The 21,636-nt window shown below is 32.8% G+C and overlaps 1 protein-coding gene across 1 annotated transcript in view; it reads right to left on the bottom strand.

Moving 5' to 3' along the window:
- The window catches only part of MICU3 (mitochondrial calcium uptake family member 3), a gene marked incomplete at its 5' end in the record, with an annotated part of 49,569 nt that overhangs the window by 7,789 nt on the left and 20,144 nt on the right, over positions 1-21,636 (bottom strand). Inside the window, 10 exons of the mRNA XM_082759945.1 lie at positions 710-784; positions 3,771-3,928; positions 4,895-5,003; positions 6,656-6,827; positions 7,157-7,257; positions 10,861-10,956; positions 14,025-14,063; positions 15,546-15,617; positions 19,295-19,377; positions 20,797-20,844. Of these exons, the coding sequence (XP_082616071.1) occupies positions 716-784; positions 3,771-3,928; positions 4,895-5,003; positions 6,656-6,827; positions 7,157-7,257; positions 10,861-10,956; positions 14,025-14,063; positions 15,546-15,617; positions 19,295-19,377; positions 20,797-20,844 (947 nt within the window). The 3' untranslated portion in view covers positions 710-715. The remainder of the gene's footprint in view (positions 1-709; positions 785-3,770; positions 3,929-4,894; positions 5,004-6,655; positions 6,828-7,156; positions 7,258-10,860; positions 10,957-14,024; positions 14,064-15,545; positions 15,618-19,294; positions 19,378-20,796; positions 20,845-21,636) is intronic.

Here is a 21,636-nt window from a genome sequence, read left to right as displayed (position 1 = left end):
AAGGTGCTGGCACCAAAACCATCAATTGCAAAGGAGCAAACTCTTGCCTAATGCAAGGGAGTTTAAGATTCAAACAAACATTTCTGCTGTGTCCAGAGTGGTTTTGCAATATGTCTCCAGAATATTTAAACTGCATTTTTTACACTTCACAATACAATTTAATTGTAAGAATGAATATTCATGTGGTGGATACACAGAAACAGCCATGGTGGTCATGTGCGGTCACAGTGCCTATTTTTGAACACTTCTGATGTAGAATAAATTGTGCCCAAACCACATTTTTGTTTTCAAAAGCAACTGTATAAATCAAAGAAGAATCAAGTTACTTATTGGCCCTCAGAGAGAAAAATTTGCTTGGTAAATATTTATTAGCTCTACGTACCTGAGAAATTACTGAAAAGATGATCACAGGACAGACAGAAAACAGTAACAGAAACTAGGAAAGAATGGTTTTCCCTATTCCAAACATAGCACAAAGTTGCAATTGGCTTACAAAACATTGACAGCATGAATTAGTTATTGCCAACTCCAGAATAAAATCCTACCACTTCAGTCAAAAACACAACATGACGTTTGGAGCTACTACATTGCTTACAATCAGATAACTTAACTCCTGAATTCTGAAATGGGAAACAACGCAGTGACAGTTTAACATTCAGCCATTCCTGCAAGCATGCCAGCACACTCAGACTGGGCAGCTAACACATACCGTAATTTATCTGCTATAGAGTTCCTTCCTCACGCAGGATTTGAAAGTAGTATACCTCTGTATAGGTTTGTAGCCCTGTGGAGCAGAAGATGGAGAAGTGCGCAGATGCAGACAACATGTGAAGGCAGCCAGTTAAGCATAAGACAACAGTATCATGAAAATACAAAAAAAAAATGGCTTTAAGTGACGAATAGCTAGAAGATACAGTATTGTATTTGTTAGGTAAAACCTTTATCATTTAGTCATCAAGGACTGAATCTTTCAGTTTAAAAATTTAATTTATAAAGGAAGGGGAATCTACTTGGATATTTTTAAACAAAAAAAAAAAAAAAAAAAAGGAAATAACTTTTAAACCAAACAGCAATCAGAAAAGAAGCTTTTCATTTTAAGTTTATGGCAATACTCTAACTGACCACTTGATGGCAGATTATATACTAGTGTGCTTCAAAATAGTAAAACCATAAAAAGTCTCAGATTATGATACTGTGTTCCAAAAAGAGAGAAATTTCATTTGATAAACTCTTTAAGATTTTGTTTTCTCAAAACCATACTTCAAATACATGTTAAAATGAACATTTATAATGTTTCTATAAGGGGTAGCACCTGACATCAAGTTCAAAAATTTATGGCTCAGTTTTTAAATAGGACAAATAGGACACAGACCTTTCAGAATTCCAGTTTCATCACACTTGAGTAACTCTTTGCTCTTGCTTTAAGTGCCTTTACTTTAGTTGCATTATATAATTACGAATGCCCTTTTTTTTTTGTAATACTTGGTTCTAGTAACAAGATTTGTAATATGCTCAAGATTCTTCTGGGCAAACGTTTTCATAAAGCTACTTTAAAAAAAGTAGAATTACTAAGTAGAAATTGCTAACTGTGAAATCACACTTCACATCATAGGTCTGTTTTAATCTGCTATTTTGAGATGTTTTTAGAATGATAATCAGGAACTACACTGACTTGGGCAGGCATTAATTGTAAGATACTGAATATTAAAATCAGGCATTTACACTTGATAACACAGGTTAAAATTTGACAAGGCAAGGATTTCCACGGAGCTACAAACTACTACATAAGCGGAAGCTATAATGTTCTTTGATCTGTACAATGAACTGACCAAATCTTCATATAGTTTCAAAACATAGTTATTAACAAAGAAAAGATTAGTGACTTGTTAGTTTTGATTTAGCACAAGACAATGTTTGAGCCTACAACAGTGTAGGAGCTAAAAAGTAAATTTTTACTTGGTCTGATCACACTAAATAGTGTACAACTTTAAATGTACAAACAATAGGAAGCACTCCATAACACTTTCCACCAATCGGTTCTGGACAGTAGGTTCTTATATTTCTTCTTGTTCCCCTTCCAAAACAATACGGGGGAAGGAGATGTTACTAAACTTAAAAGGAGGATTTGTGCAGAGTTTTCACATCGTAGACCACTATCCACACACCCAGAAAAATCAGATTTGTGTGATGCTTACAAAACCTTTCTTGAAGTGGTTAACCAACAAGTTAGGTACTGTAGCTGTCTTGGAGTACTACTGACCAGTGAAAAGAAAGGTTTTTTTCTTTTTCTTTTTTCCCCTGAATAATCTATCAAATCTGCATGTAAGTATATATATATATATAGTCTTTTTGGTCACTGAGCTATAGGACCAAATCATGATCTTCTACACAATCCAGGAGATACTAATATCTAATTAAAACTAGACTCAACATTTATGAATGAAGGTGCTACTTGTCTAAACATCATTGCCTATCCCTCATAGTTTTTATAGTGTCTACTAGAACATTTTCAAGTGGTCTCAGCAAAAGAAAGGCACATGCATAAGTTTAAATAGTGCTGGATGACACTCAAGAATTATATGTGATTTCTGTCATGCATTTTGTGAAATAGAAACATGTAAAACACTTACAAGAATTGCTTAGTAAGCAGACTGTGCTCTGGTTAAATTAACATACACTGCACATTTACATTTAGTAAACAATTAAAACATATAGCTGAACATCTTGAAACGGTTATGAAACAGTCATCATTCCCACACCATAAAGGATTTGAGGACCAACAAGAAAATAAGCTCATCACAAATGTAGTGGTTGTTATCCACACTTTTACATTAGGTCATATTACAAAAATAACAAGTAACCTATTAGACCCAACATCACAGAAAGTTCTAAAATTGCATTTAGAAACCTAATTAAAAATGACTAAAATTACATTACAGAAATAATATACCAAAATGTGAATTTAGAAACCATTATACACTCCTTGCAGAGAGGTTAAAGTTCAGAATTTATGCCTAAGGGATTAGGTTGTAGGTAAAAACAGAATTTTACACTTGGTTGAAAATGTTAACACCTGTTATATGAAGAAAACAATACAACTGTTATTGATCATACTCTAATTTAATTTTTTTCTGCTACTTTACAATTGCTACAGTGTATTATACTACACTGAACCTGAAGAGGGCAGTAAGGCCTATACATTCACCTAAAGGACAAAGTTCTATGTGTGATTTACAAGCTTGTTCCCTAGGAAAATTTTCTGCAAGTAATTTCCTGCCCTCTAGCTTCTTGTAATTTAATATGTTAGCTACAGGTTTAAATTATCAAAAGCAACTTTGAAGCAGAATATAGTGTTTGTTCAGTGTAACTTCACTAATTCTTTATTTGAAAATTTAAACTATCATATGCTGCAACTCTTTCCAACGCTCATTGTCAACACTTGGTATTTTAAATGTTTTAAAACAGCTGATGGACCTTTAACTAAACTGCCCAAGTTAGAGAGACAAACTCTCTTTCCTGAAAAAAACCCAGGTGTAATTAATACCCTTGTTAAAACTCCTGATGCTAATCAATCAGTTGAATGATACAGAAAAAAATACAGTATGCAGTGGATTGATCATCTCCGATCTGATTTGTTTGACTGCTTCAGGATTTCTCTAACATATGTTTAAACATATAAACATTTGGTTTGCAACATATTGATGCTTCAGATCACAAAGTAAGTAAGTAGTGAAGTCAATTAAGGTAATTACAAAAATTAAAATCCTTACCCTAAACCCTCGATTAAGTCTATCTTTCATAATGCCGATAAATTCTTTGTAACTCAATTGGTCATCTCTGTCGACATCAAAAATCTTGAACACTGTGTTCACCAAATGTGGTGAAAGCTTCACACCTGTGGCTACATACACAGCACGCTTGAATTCATCTACATAAAGAAAATAGCAGAAGAAAAATAAACACAGAAATTTAAACTTGAGAAACTTGGGATTAGGAAAATCAAGTAAACTTTTAAAATAAGCTTTCACACTTAAGCACTCAAGAATAATAAAACATGAAAAGTAGAACTTAATTTCACAGGTCTAAAATAGGTAGTTCTCAAATGGTAATAATACATATGATATCCTTTATTTTGCATGAAATACAACAGCACACATGTAGTATACTATATGTAGCAAAATCAGAAAATTTTATTGTAATTCACCTTACGTTACATTTATACTGGTGATATCTACTTAATTTACAAAAACAGAACTTGGAATATAGAGCACAGAGAAAACCATATATTCCTTTAGTAAGGCCACATAAGGTAGGACTACACTGGTGCTAACGTGTTAGACACACTGAGATGCTACTTGGAGTGAGCACACAAGTTTGACATCTTCACATGACTGTTCATCTTGCACTCACCAAGCATCTCAACTGTCGTGTTAAGCATTTCAGCTGGTATGTGCTCTTTTAGTGCCCACTTACTGATTTGTTCAAAAATATGTCTAATTCCTCTTTGAACCTCCTGATACTGTTTCCTTCTATGAACTTCACAGCAGTGAGTTCACAGACCCACTGTGTAAATAATTGCTTTTGTTTGCTTTAGGCTGATCTCTCACTAGTGTCATCAAGTGCCTCTTAACTCTTGTATTGCAGGATTTGGTGATAAACTCTTCTGCATTCTGCTTATCTACCACTCACATGATTTTGTAAAGCTTTATCATATCTCTTATGATAATTGAGACTTCCCCTTTCAAAGCTAGATTTCTAGCCTTTTTAGCATTTTACCTTAGATGCTAAAACTAAAAACTAGGACTCATAGAACAATTTCCTCTCTCTTTTTGTCAACAGTTCAGTATCTTTGTCAACAAATGCAATAATTATCTGACTTTTTAATAATACTTACCCTGACCTATGGAACGACTTGCAAAATTATACATTTGCATTGCAATTGTAAAGTCCTCTAGATTGTTCAAGAACTGGAAAAATGATCTAAACTCATCAAATGTGATACCCTAATAAATAAAAGAATATGTGTATTAGTACCATTAGAATTATCAGTAGTGGTGACAAGTGAATAAACAAACCTTGCCATTACATATGTCTACTTCATTTAATAGTAGATACTACATTCATTGAAATAAACAACAGTTTCCACTGAAGTTAGTGAAGCAAAGAATTGTAGCCACCAGAAGAATGTAAGATGTTTTTCCTATTTGCCACTGCAATGGACAGTACTTCACACTCAAAATACAGTCAAAAATGCTGTTCCACAACTTAAGGCACTCTTAAAAATTCCAGGAGGATTTTTATGATATGGCAGCAGATACTGAGAATAGAAGTTCAGGTTTGCATAAGTATCAGAATATGTCTACTACTCAAAATCTGCAAACTACTATTAATTCTATGTGTGTGTGCAAAAATACACTGAATTCATAGTCACGTTATGATCTAATGTAAGCTCTATACTTTAAGTTGAGGGTTTTACATATCCAGATTTAACCATGTAAATCTCTTCAGTTGATACTCTACGTTTTACATTACAGGGCTTGTTCAACTTTAATAAAAACAAACAAACAACAACAACAAAAAACACAAACAACCTTTTAAATTTTGATCAGAATTCAAATTTCTTCTGTGAAGGTGCTAAGTTGTTAAAAGAACATACTTTTTTTTTCTTTTCTTGTGGTATTCTACTTCCCTCTACACATGCAAAGTGCTGATAATTTACCTCTAAATCATTTGTGAAAGAAATCTTAAACAGACACTTTGAATTGAGGCAGGACTGAATTAATGCCTGCCTCTCATTTGCTAGAATAGGAATACCTTTCTATGTAAAATAAATTAAAAAGTTCAGTTTCCTTTGGGCAGATTATATTTTAATACAGCAAATAAAACTGTTATATTAGTGCACAAATTCTGTTAAAATTCATAGACTTTCCTTGGAAGCTGATATTTGTAGTAGTTTCAGTTAAACAAAAAACATCTGGGAACCATGAAAAAAAGAGCTTCATACAATTTTTGTTGCATTGTCTTGGCTTTATATATTAAAAGCTATGCAGACCTTTTACAGAGTACTTAGAACTGAACTCCTCAACAGCTAGACTGGCAACTCAGGAAGGGTCAGTGAATAGAAACTCTGATCCCACCCATACTGCTTCCTCTTACACCTAATCTGGTACAACAGAGACAGCCCTGCCTTCCCTTTCCATTCCCCAGCCATCAAAAAGAACCACACACCCATCAATAATTATATATGTGACCCATTATTAAAATTTTATAGTTTTAATACAGCTAGATTTGAATCCAATGAAAAAGAGAAGTCAGAAAAAAACGTTTTTTAAAATCTCATTGCTAGAAAATTGTTTTTTCAAGTCTTATGTTTTTTGTTGCTTAAGGTGAACTTGAATGTAATATAAAGCTTCAAAAATATTATTAATTAAATCACATAATGAATACAAATAATTTGATGTTATTTACTCTTCTACTTTGTATTGAAGAAGAAATCTGAAAAATGGAAGATGCACAGATTATTATCAGAATAAATTCCTGGTGCAGATGAGATCTGAGACAGCATCTCAAAACTTCAGTCCAGCAAGGGTGTTTTCACCTTGATGACACTGGGACTTGGTGTTGTGGCCCACTGCTGTCCTAGCTAAACAGTTACCTTTTCTTCAGGAATCCTACAGCGCATGTTTTCCAGGTAACTTGATGTATTTTCCACATTTGTATATCTCAAAAGAATATGGGCAAAGTCTTCCTCACTGATGGTGTTCATCCCATTAGAATAGGAAAGGAATTCTATCTCTAGAACTTCAGTTTGTAGGTTGTCCATAAATCTGAAGCATAAATATGAAGCAATATTTATTGCTATAGCACATGGCTTTTTATTATAGAATTATAGCATATCCTGAATTGGAAGGGACCCGCACTGAGACCAACTTCTGGCTCCACACAGGATCAGCCCCAAAATCAAACCATATATCTGTTTTATTTTGTTAATTGTTTTATTTTGCTCTTCGTATGTGTAGTGCTGAGGAAAAATAACACTTGTATCCCATATAATTTATGCATTTATGTATATAATGTATATGTATAGTAATGTAATAAACATTAATTATAACATATAAATATTTCTTTACAAACAAGTCATAAAATAGAGACTCACCTATAAAAATCTTCAAAGTTCAGTTCAGCTTTTCCTTTCTTGCCAAAAAAGTGTACAAGCAGCGTCGTATCTGACAGTGAACTTGTAGTATCATCAGCACGCTTAAATATTAGAATAAAAAAAAATTAAAGGCCATTATTGGATCAGTTACAGAAGTATAATCTGGGAATGACTATCAACACAATAGGCCTTTCTATCAAACAAGTTTGTATGTTTTACGTTCACAGTATTAAAAAGATGTTAGTATTAAAATTAAAGTTAATTTTGTCACACAATTTTCATGCAGATGAACTTTCGGCTGTTAATTGCATTTAGTAGAAAACACTCTGAACAACAATCTAATATAATGGTTGAATACAGTGAACAATCTAATCTAATATGATAAAGGTGGAAAAAAAGAATAAAAAACAGAAGCTCTTGAGAAAAAAATGATCTAGTCAGTTGAGGTAAATCATAAGAATAACACCCTCTGCATACAATTTCCTCTCCTTTCTACTAAGCAACTACAAAGATATTAAAAGTAGTTACTTCATATAATCTTATTTTATATTTCATAATTAATAAGTATGGAACCGTATTCCAGAAACAATCAACAAGGTGTACATTATTTGATTCTGTGTTATAAGTAGCAGATGACAACAGATCACATTTTCTTGTCAAAAGAGATTGAAAACAACAGAATTGTAAAAAACAACAACAACAACAAACAAAACAAAATTCCATGGAGGGATATTATTTTCATTTATTCTCTTAAGAATATTAATCATCTCCAGAGTACGTGGTCCCTGCAAAGACTTTTTCCTTAATAAATAACTATCAACTTCTAAGGCATGAGAAGAGTAGAAACAATTCATTTTGACCATTTGTTACAGGAAGACTTCTAAGTATGTGCAACATTTTTTTTTTTAAACTATATAAATATTCATTACCCATAACTGTTAATGCATGTGCACTGATTTTACCTCTTTTACAAGGAGACTCTTCATATACTGAAGAGCTAGAAAAATGATTCACTAAAATAAGGGTCTTAAATAAGCCATAGTATTCCACCATGGTAATGTCCTTCTGTTCTTATGTACATCTGACAACATTTGAAATTCAAAAACATATGTAGCTTTCTTGTGCACCTGCCTAGGGAGAAACTTCTGTCCAAGCTCCCATTTTCTTACAAAGACAACATCTTATTTAAAAGCAAACGGTGGGAGGCAGTAGTCTCTGCTAATAGTTTGCCTTGGACGGACAATCAGCAACACCATATTTTTATGAAAGTATGCCTACCGTCTCCACTCTTAGAGTACAAAATAGAATATACAGTACAGAAACCTAGCAAGTATTTAGAAGATGACTTATAATATTAGTAATTTGTCACCATGAGAGATTATAAACATATAGGATTTATTTTAAGTACAGAAATCTGGAAAGATCAGCTTATACAAACCTGCAAGCAGCACTCAGAATCCTTTAAATGTGACTTTATTTCCTAACTGAAGAGATCATGTATTTATAATAATGGAGAAACTCTAAATGAGGAAACTATTCTATTCTATTCTAATCTCTAAATGAGGAAACTAACACTATTCATTAATAGTATTTATGAATCAAAAACTAGGAAAAACATGATGCAATAAAAACACAGAATCTTTCCTTTTAACACCCAAGAGCTAGAGAAGTAAGAGGGAAACATTTCTATACTTGAGTATACTTCAGGATTCTCAAGATTATATTTCATGTGCTCTAGCTTCCTCTTTATTCTCATATTCTTCTCCAGGGAGAAATAAGATGATGTAGCGTATATATATGAGAGAGGTATTTCGTACCCTTCAGTTAAGTCAGTGAGCAAATTAATTCAGAAAAGTAATCACTTTTTGTCTTTTAATATTGTTATCCTCCACTACAGGACACAATATACTGAAACACAGATACCCTGATTTCTTATGTCTTGTAAGCAATTAAATCCCCAAGTACATTCAAACAATTTCCCTCAAGTACACTGAAAAGATATCAAATGCTAAATTACAGCCTTTCATCTTGCAAAAAAATTCAAAACATTAGACTTAGGTTGCATTCACCCATACCTAAAGAACCATTTAAAAAATAAAATCTGTAAGTCTTTTCACAATTCCCATTTGGCTAGCCTCACCAAATGAACAAGCAAACAAAAAAATCAATCCCTAAAAACCTCACCCCAGAAACTCAACCCCGTATGCTTCTCCACAGAATTACAGGCAATGAAAAACTCCTTCTGCATTGGACTATATAAGTTCTCTCTCTTAAGGGTAAAAACATAAGCTTTAGTCACTTAAAATTAGTTTATTATTTGTTTTAAAGTGAATGTTCTATTTTACATCAGAGAAAATTAAATGACCAAACCTATTTCCATATATAATAGATGAAACTTTTTTGATCCATCTGTACTACACTGAAAGATTACTATTACTATATTATTACTATGAATTATTACTATAAATATTGGCCTAAAACTCAGTTCTGTAACACTGCATGAAGATTTTTGCAAAAGCAGATCAATTCAAGCTGTTAGAGGTACAAAGAAACTGTATTTGATACCTGGGAAATGCAGATTCTACCTTAAGAGAATAATCAATGACCATGTTTTGTTCAGCCTGCAATAATGAAAACTGAGGGCTATGACTGTTTTTATAGACACAAACGTGAGTAAAAGAATAACAAAATGTGAAAAGGCCCTCCTAAAATTAAAGGGCAACAGACTAAAGGAACTATGAGTAAATTTAGCTTGGAAACTGGAAGGAGTCCATCCAACTCCTCAGGTTATAGAATAGCTTCTGAAGAGGAATAGCATGGACAAAATACCAATTACTTTTAATATGGAGCATACATTGTTTATGAAGCAAAGAAAAAGGCTATTTTACTTGGTAGGTCTGTTTCAGTTCTATGTTCTTTCTCATTATGATCCTGCTTACGAAGCATAACATGAGAGAATCAGCAAGGAGTTGCCACAACTCCTAATGCCACAACTCCTAGAAAAGCAATCAATTTCTCTATATGGGGCACAGGAAAGCCTAAATAATCTAGTTTTCTGACCCTCTTAAGCAATCAGTACAAATGTCTTATTCAAGTATTTGAAAGTAGATCATGAAGTAAGAATCTGACTAGAATATAAAGAACTAAGGAAATTTGACAGCTCAGGGATATTGCTAGTCCTCCATAATGATTTTGTAATATTCAGTAAGATTGACAAGTGTTTTCGTTACCTTAAAATATTCCTTTTTCAATCCAATAACTGTGTGATACTGTTTTTGTGAAGATAAGCTTCAATAACATGCATAAAAAGTACATTAAGGACCTAGGGATTAAATCCTTACGGGGCTTAACTCTCATTTAAGTTGTCACATCACTGGACCAAATCTAAATGACAAAGGTTTCCTGAACCTTCTCTAACTGTGAAATAGTGTCACTGTTAATGTTAGAAAATGCTTCCTACAATAAAGACTGAAGAGGACTTGATTTTCCAACTCTTTCAAAAAGTAACTTTGCTTTTACTTGGAAATGAAAACTTTGAGTTGTTGCACTGCATGGAATCAAATCCATTTCATCTGAGAACATTCAGATTTAAAGAAAGTAAAAGAAGGAAAAGGAACAAAATGCATGAAATATGAGAACAATCATAACAGAAATAGATAAAATAACGATGTGTTTATGGACCAGAGACAGAGGTTGTCTTATACCTCTGCAAGGTCTGAAAAGAGTGCTTGACTTGTGCTACGTCTCAAAGTATCCCAGTAGCTTCTGGGGACAAGGTCCTCTCCTTCTGTTTTAAGAACCTGCAGAAGTTTCAAGAAGCACAATAAAACAACATATTACAGACGTTAAAATCTTTCCTAATTGATCCTCAGAAACAAGGCTTGATTCTTTTGCTTCTACACAGTGAAATCTCTACCCAGTTATATGACACTTTGTAAAACCAATACTGGTCCATTATGGCTATTTGATTTTTACTTACAATGTGGCTGTGCTGAAAGTATCACCAGACTCCATCTACCCTAAGTATGCAAGCTAGGGAAAGCAGAGTGATTTTTTTTTCTAAAAGTACATGTGAAAACGGCCATCTAAACTTTGTATTTTGCTGTAGGTTTTTCCTCACAATTTTGTTTTGCCAAATATATTAATTTTCTGTCTAACAATAAGAAATTTATTTTCTTACTGATCCAAATATAAAAGGCACCATTCAAATCGCTGTATTAATTTCGTCCAATCACAAGGATGACATTCTTGTAGCAATAAGGAAAAGTAAAAATCAAGCCTAACAAACCTAACTTTAACCGACATACATATCAAGAAAACACTAGGCAAATATGAAGAACAAACTTACCTTATATAAATGAAAAACAGGGTGTTTAATTTCTCCAAGGAAAATATGCTTCCCTTTTTGCTCTGAAATGATCTGCATTATTTTTGGTTGCCTGAAAAATCCTCCCTTTTTATAAGCATTCCTTTATCTTGCAATTAGTCTTGAAAGATCTATGCTTTTTTTTTTTTTCTTCCCCCAAAGAATCTAGGGGACATGATCCTGGAGACAGCAGAAGGCTAATCTGAATTTGGTTAGGGTTGTTGTAACTACATGAATTTACCTCTTTTCTCCAACTAATCTTAAGTAGCTCTCCCATTTTCAGGACTCCCTACTCTAATGTCCATATGGGCATCAAGTCAAAAACACAGAATGAATTTAATCTTCTAAATAAGATTTTTTTTTCTTTGTATCAGCACATGTTGTTCTACATGTATTAGACAATTTACTGATTAGAATGCTGTGCAATGTGTAACACACCATTACCATGAAGAATACGGTTTGTAGTAATAGTTGACTTTCAACAAGTTGAAAGGTTACTGTGTATATGTATTTCATATTATGCCAAAAACAGAAATACTAATATACAAAACTCTTTAGATAGCTGAAATATAGTATGATATCCAATCTTTCCTTTTCCGTTTTCCTTTAACGTTCGTCAGTACGTAACAGGTCTTTATTACACTTGTAATATTTCTACCAGTGATACCATTACATGAGTGAAGGTATTATCTAAGAGCTCTTACCAATGCAGTGGAGCTCAGTGCACATGGGACTGTCATATATTAATTTGCCTCAGCTGTATTTCACATATATAAATAAATGAATCTGTCTATGATTTCTGTAATTTACATTTTTTACAAATAATGCTCTTAATACTACCAAAGCAATATTTCAACACTAAGTCAATATGTAATGTTATAAAAATAGAACCAATAAAAATACATTAAGATATTTAATATACATGTATGGTGTTGGCTGCAGAACATTGCAAAATACTTGCTGGAAGGTACTAAATAATCTAAAATACTTTAACTTGTCTAATGTTTCTAGAACTTCTATTATGTACTTTCTTCTCTATCCAATTCAATTCAGCTCCTGTGAATTGTCACCAAAGAAATGTGACAAGTTACTAGGAATTACAGACTTATTTAATATATACTACACTTATTTCCTTTTTGAAAAAATCTGGTTTTATCTTTCTCTTATGGTAGAGTAACAGTCCATATGCTGTTCATATCCACATTATTCTCATACATTCTCAGAACTCCTAAATTGCTAAATTTAAAGAAATTGTTTTACTTCAGCGTGTACAGGATTAGGTCCTTATGATGCCATAGAGTTAGAGTTTCCCTCTAACACTTACTTATATCCCTTTGATATTTACTAGGCCATGTGTTAGAACACCTCATTCTTTTATGCATACAATTCTTAATATATCAATATAAAGTACTCACTGAATTTATTCTCTTACTTTAGCTAATGGAATTAGTACTTTCGGGCATGCAGATTTTATTTTCCTTACATGCATCTTATGACAATTATTACATTTCAGTTGGCATTTGGCTAGTAAAAGAACTCATGCAATACATGCTGAGCTAGTCTTAACACACAATTGCAGTATGCACCAGATCATGACTTAAAAGAATTAACCTACAGAAATGAAAATACAAAAATATTTAAACCACTTAAAGCTGCATGGCATGCACCTTATGGCTTATAGACCCTGACACTTCTCAAAAAAAAACACATCTGTTTTTAAGGATGAGGCGAAGAAAAGGGCCCAACATGGTACTTTTGCACTATCTCAGACATTTTAGGGCTGTAGTTCTCAAGTCTCGAGTATCTTCTACTCCCCAGGACATTAAGGGAAAAACTGAAAAGGCCACTACAATCCTGGTGAATACATTCAAAAAACCCGAACATTCTTTTTCTCTCTTGCCAGTTTCATCTCTTACTCTTCTAAAATGATCAAAAGTAAGTTTACAGTCACCTACATAATGAAGGTTTTTCTTTTTTCTGCAAGATCCTATTCTAGTTCATCACTAAAAGTTCTTGTTTGTTCTGTATGTGAAGCACAAAGGCTCTTTTTTTTTTTTATTTCCTCCTTTTTTTTTTTTTTTTTTTTTTGACAGCATAGTAGGGGGTAGATGACAAAGGTGAAGGTTTCATATAACTTTTGTTATTACATCACATTATACACAAGGAGGCAAGACAGACTCAGGCTTAATGTGCCTAGGTTAATTAACAAGATGGCTCTACTGTTTTTTAAGATCTATTTTGTCCTTCTAAAAAAAAAATACTAATTCCTTCATTTTACATAAACAGTGAGAACAACTTTTCATTCTGGTAGTCTGGTCTGTTTCTGAATGCTTGCAATGAGCACATGCAACTTTTCATGGAAGTAAGCAACCATCACATTTTTACTGATTAGCAGAAGTAATTGACTTGATGAAAAATATAAATATAAAAAATACTCTTATCTCATATTATTTCACCTTGCTGGTGAAGACTGCATAAATTAAGAATACTTAGAGTACATACACTGTTAGTAGAGGTATGATATCCATAAAGTTGAAGACGCTGACATACAGCAAAAACGGGCCAAGCCAAGTATCACGTCAGAATGAAGACAAAAGAAGGAAAAAAAATAAAGACAACAGAATAGGTTAAGATTTATTTTATATAATATTAGATTTAGTTTTATTTTAAGGTGACAGTGAATAGAAAATGGTTTGCTTTATTTTCATTCATTAAATTTTCTTAAGAGAAGTACAAAGTTGAAGAGATTAATATCAGGAGGAAAGTTCCATTTTGTAGTTTTTTTCAAAAAACTCTTCTTTTGGGTGCAAGTTTCCTTTTTCAGCATAAACAGTGTGTGAGAGATTCAACAATCGACCTACAGTTTTCAAAACTAATAAGGATAGTTCTTCTCAGTGTGGGAAGAAAAGATCCCTTTATACACTCAGATAAGATTTAAAAAGTATTAATTCTTGGAATTCAAATTTTATACAGTTTCAGGGACAAAATCCTGAGATCCTGAATCAATGGTCTGAAAAGGATTCTGGGTACCATGACAAGCTGCATAGATATGTCAAAATGTTTCTTATAATGAAGAATTATTTCCATAAATATGTGCAAATCACAAAAGAACACATTTGTTCTGCCATGGGCTTGACAGACACTTGTACCTGATTTTTACTTGTCCACCAGTAAAATTCCAGTAGTAATTACCAGTATATTACCAGTATAATTATATATACTGTAGTATATTAGTATACTAGTATTAGTATACTAGTATATTACCAGTAAATTACCAGTATAATTCCTGGTAGTGCTGCCATCCTCCAGACAACCCACACTAGTCTATTTCTGACTTACTTTTCTCATGCATGTAATAAACACAAATTTTACATTAAATTAAGTATTTAATGTTCCACAAAAATCTATTCATATAATATAAACAACTGAAGATGTTTTGCGCTGATCATAAGCAGTATTTAATAAGAAAAGAATATAAAAACTGTTCACTTATCAAATTTCATCAGTTATATTAAAACTGCTACATTAATAACAAGTATTAACATCAGCATGTCTACATTTAACATTTTTTTGTAAGTTATAAGAGCAGGAGTACAGTTTGGTTTTGCTACTGAGATGCCTCACTTTTAAGTGACTGAATGGTACTGCCTCATTACTATTCAGTTTCCTTAAAGATTCCAAGTGGAATCAATGCACGTAATACAATATTTAAATACTATTTTTTCTTTTATATAAACCACTTAAGTGTTTTTTCCAATAACTGCAGTAACTGTTTTTCTTTGTATATACTTAAAATTATACGTAGTCTTTTAACGTTAAAAAATTATTGTTTCAAAACAAATTGAAAGTCATTAGTGAACACAATACACATACACACACAACTTTGTTCAATTTTTGAATTGCAATTGCAAAAAAAAAAAAATTTGCAATTCAAAAAAAATTGAATTGCAAATTCAATTTTTGAATTGCATTAAAGAAAATTAATGCTGGACTACCAGCTGCAACTATTCTGATTTTACTTACCAGCATTGCACGTTTTTCTTCGTCTCCCTTTCTTTCTCTCTTCTCATTTTTTTTCCTGAAAATCTCTTGTAGCTACAAAACAAATCATTTTGTTCTTATTTTGCTTTTGGGTCATTTCACATGCATAACAATCCATTCTAACAATAACTGTGAGTAACACTGCATGCACTATTAAAACATAGTTCTTCAGTTCCAATTATGTTTTTTGTTTATATTTGTTCTTCAGTAAAATATCAATGTTCCAATGATGTTTTTTTTGTTTATATTCATGCCTTCATGAACCTTCTGTCACCTTAAGCATAACACAGAAAGGAAGAAGTTGTTTATTTGTTTTCCCACAAAATAAAGCTAGTAACTCTGGGAGCACAATACTCAGAACATCCTATTTAGCTTTATGTTTTAGTCAGCCTAGGTCTGTACTGGCTTACAAGTGGGAGTTTCCAGTCTTTTCCAACTCCTCTAAGCACATCCTTTGTTGTCAGGTACTATTTAGTACAGTTGTATAGCTATGCAGTCAGCTGGATCAATCTTTTTTCATGTTAGGTAGCTAGATCAGTTCTTATTCCTGCTGGCACAAGCATGGGGTGGAAACACCTGGTGGGGGCAAAACATTCTACTACTACTCAAGAGTAATTTATCAAGTATCTTTGTTTTTTCAAGTATGTTCAAAGAATACTTTTGACTTTTGTAAAACACCTCCTTCCCAAATTTATTTATGTTAAGAGCTTTAGACGTGACTTCTGAGACAACTTCAAACACAGCATTTAAAACATACAGAGATTCTTACACATTTATTTTTAGAAATCGCAATGTCTTCATGTTATGAAATGGTCTGCAATTCTCTTTGTAAGTATCAATATACTTTAAATAATTTTATTATTGCAATACTTACAATATTCCCAAATAATTAGAAAAAGAAAAATGACATTATTCTTCACAGCAGACAGAGCAGTATTATGATGCTATTGTGATGCCATCTACCAGTGAACTTCAGCTTTTCAAAAATCGATCTGAAAGTATCATACTGCCCCTTGTAGCATGTGTTAACTCAAAATGGGCCAAAAATAAAATAAACAACACACACTATAGCTGACAAATTTGTCCTATCCAGTATATGGTATTTTTAGAACCAAACGGCATGGTATACAAACAGTGGTTCCAAAGACTGGATTTTACCTACCAGAAGTCTGGTAAAAACCCGATACTGATAATGTGTGTGTGACATAGTTTGCAAGAAAATTTTCCAAATTTAATCAGAATAACATATTTCGGAGAATAAAAGACAATGGGATCAGCGAACTCTGCTGCTGTGGTATGACAGCAATGAAAAAAATGAATGCAGTGTTAGAGAGCAAACAACCAATGCTTTTTTAAGTAACATTTTATGAATTTCCAAAATTAACTACTGTCTTCTGGAACTGTCTATAGCGCAAATACAGACCAGAATATTGTGTGTCATTGTACCTACTTTTAAGTACAGGATTAATTTACAGATCTAGTTCTATCTTTTCAAATATATTTGTAAATTTACAGGCACAAACTACTGTAACCTATGCTGACAAGGAAAGAGTGATGAGAGGGCATTTAGCTTGATGGCCTAGAGTATTAAGCAGCTTGCAAACCCAGAGTTGTGGAAAGGAGAAAGGTAAATAAAGAGATAGAAGTAGAAAGAAAATATTTTGTGAAAACTGAAATGACAAGCCATCAAGTAGGAGAGAAGAGTGGCAGTAATTGAACACACACACACACCTGTCCCCTCCTGCCTCCCCCCCCCCAAAAAAAAAAATCTGGGGGAAAAAAAGGTAGTGCATCTTTGGATGTATTTCCCCTTCCACTGAAGCAAAGAGGGTAGGATTCTGTTGCATTCACCATTAAAGCGCTTGCTAAACTTCTGGAAATGGATCTTTTGTTCAGAAAGAGTGCTATAGGATACCAGTGAGTAGAAAAGTGAATGTGAAAGGATCTGGGAGTACCTTCATAGCAACATTGTTCAGAACAGGATAATGAGATTGTTGAAAGGAGCAAAACCAAGATCTCCTGTAACAAGGGAATACAATCCTTCTGTTCTTTGACCTCACCCTTATGATATAACCAGAGGGAAATGCACAAACACCTGATGAATTAGTTGACAAAACCACCAAAGCTGTTATCAGAAGAACTAAGTATTTTGCAACTCTTCACTACATGTACTCTTTTTCTTTGGGAACTGTAACACGTGATCCCTACATCATTCTCTAGAAAGACTGTTTTCTGTAAATCTGAAAAGTATTAACTTTGCTTCCAATTAGCTCTCCATAATCAATGAAAAAAGTATTTTGCAAATGTTGGATGTAGTTCAAATGTCTATGTTTACAGTTTTCTGCTTCCAACGACAGAGGAGATGATCCACACCCATGCAAAGTGAGTACGGATGTCAGATACATAGTCTGCAGCTGTGTCTATCAGAGAATAACTCTGGTATCACTGAATAAACTTTTACTCTCATATTTACTTTTATTTACACAGACACCATTTATCTACCTTCCTGCGTATTTTAGTTTTTCTTACTTTAGATCTAACATTCTGATGTATGGGTTTTGATCTATTTTTTTTTTTTTTGAAGGGCCACTGACACTAATCCAGAAGAGTTAGGGTCATCTATACAAATTTGTTAAATATGATAGGTGGAGAACAGCGTATCTGATGTTTGAAAAGTCTCATTCCTTCTATCCACTAAGTCTGGTAACAGGAAAAGAGTAAAGAGTAATTTTTAATGGCTATCAGTAACCATGACAGAGAAGAAATAAAAAACAAGATGTGAAAAGGACTATAAAAGCACACTTAGAAAGAAAGATGTAATATCCATCCCTAAGTGTTGCACTTGTTTCCCTCCTTTATGTATGTATTCAATCCTATTTTTACCATAAGTTTCTGAAAGGCAATGTTTCCTGCTACAATTTTCTCTCCCATCCTAGCTCTTGTAATGCATGACCTTCTTTTATTATTTTAACAGTCTATTCCACTAGCTGGTCTGGGGAATCACGAAAGACAACCTTCCCATCTCCCAGAAAATTGCTTCAATGTTTGGAGCATTTTTGTTTTTTATTTTTCCTGGAGGAGATGACTATTGCAATCAGCAAATAGAAGGAAATGTACATTTAATATTATAATAGAAAAAATGTTTAGCATGTCAAAATATGCATGTGACAGCAGCTTCCCAAACAAAAGAAACCTGTTCTGATGGAGGTAGGCCAACAGAAAACGTCCTCTTCATTTCTCACTCTGTGCATCACCTCCTTGAAAAAGGGAATTGAAGGAAGTGCAGTGTGTTGAGGACAGTTTCCTTCAAGTTTCAATTTTCTTTAGGTTAGCATAGGTTATTTGAATTGAGCCTTATAGCTTGAGTTGGAAATAATTCAGAAACAGAACATGGGAAGTATGCCTTTCCTTTTCATTGTGTTTTTAAATATATAATTCTACTGATCACTGACATAGCAATATTACTTCAACAGTCTAATTATAAAGATCCAGAATAGAAACTGGAATTAAGCTTCAAAAACCATTATACACAACATATACATGTACTGTAATAAAAAGCTACTATTTACATTACATTTACTATTTACATTAAATAAGGCAAATAAACCACTCCAGTCAGTGGAGAATGCCTCACGTTCTCATGACCGCTGACATCGTCTTAAGTCTCAATCTAGACAAAAAGTGAATTTCAAGATTACATAAAAACATTGAAAGATTGAAAATATACATACCACTAAGAATTCCTTTTTGTCCACCATCTCATTGCCATCAGTATCAAACATGTTGAAAGCAATTCTAAAACCCGCATGCGGCTCTGCCAAAAAATTACAACAATCATGTCTTAATTTGCTCAGAAAAAAAAACAAACACAAAATTCTAATAAATTATTTGGTGTCTTTTATAAAAGCCATATCCTCAGCTAATTTGAATTAGCATATTTGTGAACATAGTAAATGCAAATCATAACATCAATATAATAGTATTGTCCATATTATGAAAACATAAGGTACGCTCACAAATGATTAAGGAAATATACAGTAGAAATAAATCACAAAATACTCAAGAAAAATGCATTTCAGTAGAGGTTGCTTCAGCGGTTAAAATAGTGTTAGTTCATATTAGAGTCCATTTTATTTAATAAAATTGTAGAAAATAAGTTTATGAAAACAGTATTCTCGAGACACTTTAAAAAGCTTTGCAAAAAAAAAAAAAAAAAAAGTACAGGATGCAACTCCTGGTCAAAATGAATGACATATAGAAAGAGGAAAAATTTTCTTGTTTACATGCTTACAGTCATTGAAATTTGAGATCAGGTTAGAATTTTACATCAGTTCGGAAACACATTGACTTTGAAGGCACTGTAAGTGAAGTCTTTGGGCAACATTATGGTGATAATTCACTGCCTTGCAATATGAATTATGGCCAGAGGTTAGTCCAGATAAAGAGATGATGGAAGGATATCCACTGATGCAGCATTTAAGTACGGGTTTGGGGTAAAGTTCCCACTCTGTCTGTTTCACAGGAAGTATCCAAATAATATCTGAATAAAAATCTAATGAATCCAATAGAAATGCTTTAATTGTATACAAAGGAAAGACAAAACACGTTGATCCTTCCCAAAAAGCAGCTCTTAAAATATCAGTTGGCATCAGGCTTAGTTTACTCGAGCTATAAGTTCTTCTACTTTGTTTTCACAGGTGGTAGAAGAATAAGTATTTGATTTTGTTAGCGTTTTCTTATATAAATAAACATTTACTTCAGTTTGACAGATTTTCTAAAATAAAGCATGTTACTGATATCACTATCCCACTGATGTTATCTTTTATGCACTAAGAAGGAAAACAAAACAGTAACAATGTACATAATATATATTCTTCTCCCTATATTCAGTCTCCTTTATGACCAGTGAATTCAGTACATTCAGTAAATTCAACTAGAAATTGTATAGGAATTTCAAAGAACAAAGCAAGTTTAAGATCTTTACTGGGCTTTAGCTGAAGTGCCTCAGCGTTTTCAACACCCAGTGAAAGATGTTTCTAGAGAATAAATCACTTAAAGCATAACACAAGATTCTGTAGGACAAGGCAGGTTCAAATGGATATAAAGATGCCTGATACATTTTTTTCAATATTGGGATATGCAGGAGAGGACAAAAAAAATCCCAATATATAGCAATATATTTGAAACTTAAGAATTTGTAAAGAAGGATTTTTTCTTTTCCCAAAATACTTACTTGTTAAAATACATAAGAGAAATAAATATTCTGTGTAAGATATCACACCTGAAAACAACAGAAAAAATGATGCCATATTAATTTTACTTTGGATCCAAATCTTAAACTCAAAAACATTAAATCTATGCATAAGGAGGAACATTTTCATACATATGCCTATTCATATTTGTTTGCATGTGACTGTGTTCAAGCTAGTCATTGATTCATTTGACTAAAATATGGATCTATGTTTTTTTTTTTTTCTGTTGACTATTTTAGGAGATAGATAATGCAAATAAATAAATAAATAATGCAAATAAAATAAACAGTAGAGAATAGCTCATTAAACAGAAGCTGGTTAGATTTTTAGAAGCTATTTAGCTCTCTGAAAATCTCACCAATAATACATGACAACAGTCTTTAACAGCAGGAGAACGTTTACTATGAGAACTTTAATAGCGCTTCCTCCTGATAGATAACGTTTGAAAATAGTTCTTGACTTTAACATATGCTAAGTGCATGTCATATGCTAATTGAAAACTTGGCCTTGTATTACTTACAAAAGCATAGTTTGGGCTTTCAAATTGTCTTTATATGCACACTTTCATAATAATCACCTGAATTTTATATTAAAACTCTTATTAAATGAATGTGTAGCTTTTTGTTAAATATTTTCAAAGCCTATTAAGGGAACCTGTACTGTCATCTTCTACATTCAAAAGACCTGTAAGGAATACATTTCAAGCTTTTAATCTTTTGTCAGATGTCAAAAGGTAATCACAGCATGATATGGCATTACCTTTCCTCTTCAGAAATAAAGAAGGCAAAATTTAAGTTAGAGTTGAAGTCAATATCCAAATG

The sequence above is a fragment of the Aythya marila genome (assembly GCF_965140915.1).
Source record: "Aythya marila genome assembly, chromosome: 4".
In the NCBI taxonomy this organism is placed as follows: Eukaryota; Metazoa; Chordata; class Aves; order Anseriformes; family Anatidae; genus Aythya; species Aythya marila.
The sequence above is the reverse complement of the archived record's forward strand: the minus strand, read 5'-3'. Positions and strand labels throughout refer to the sequence as shown.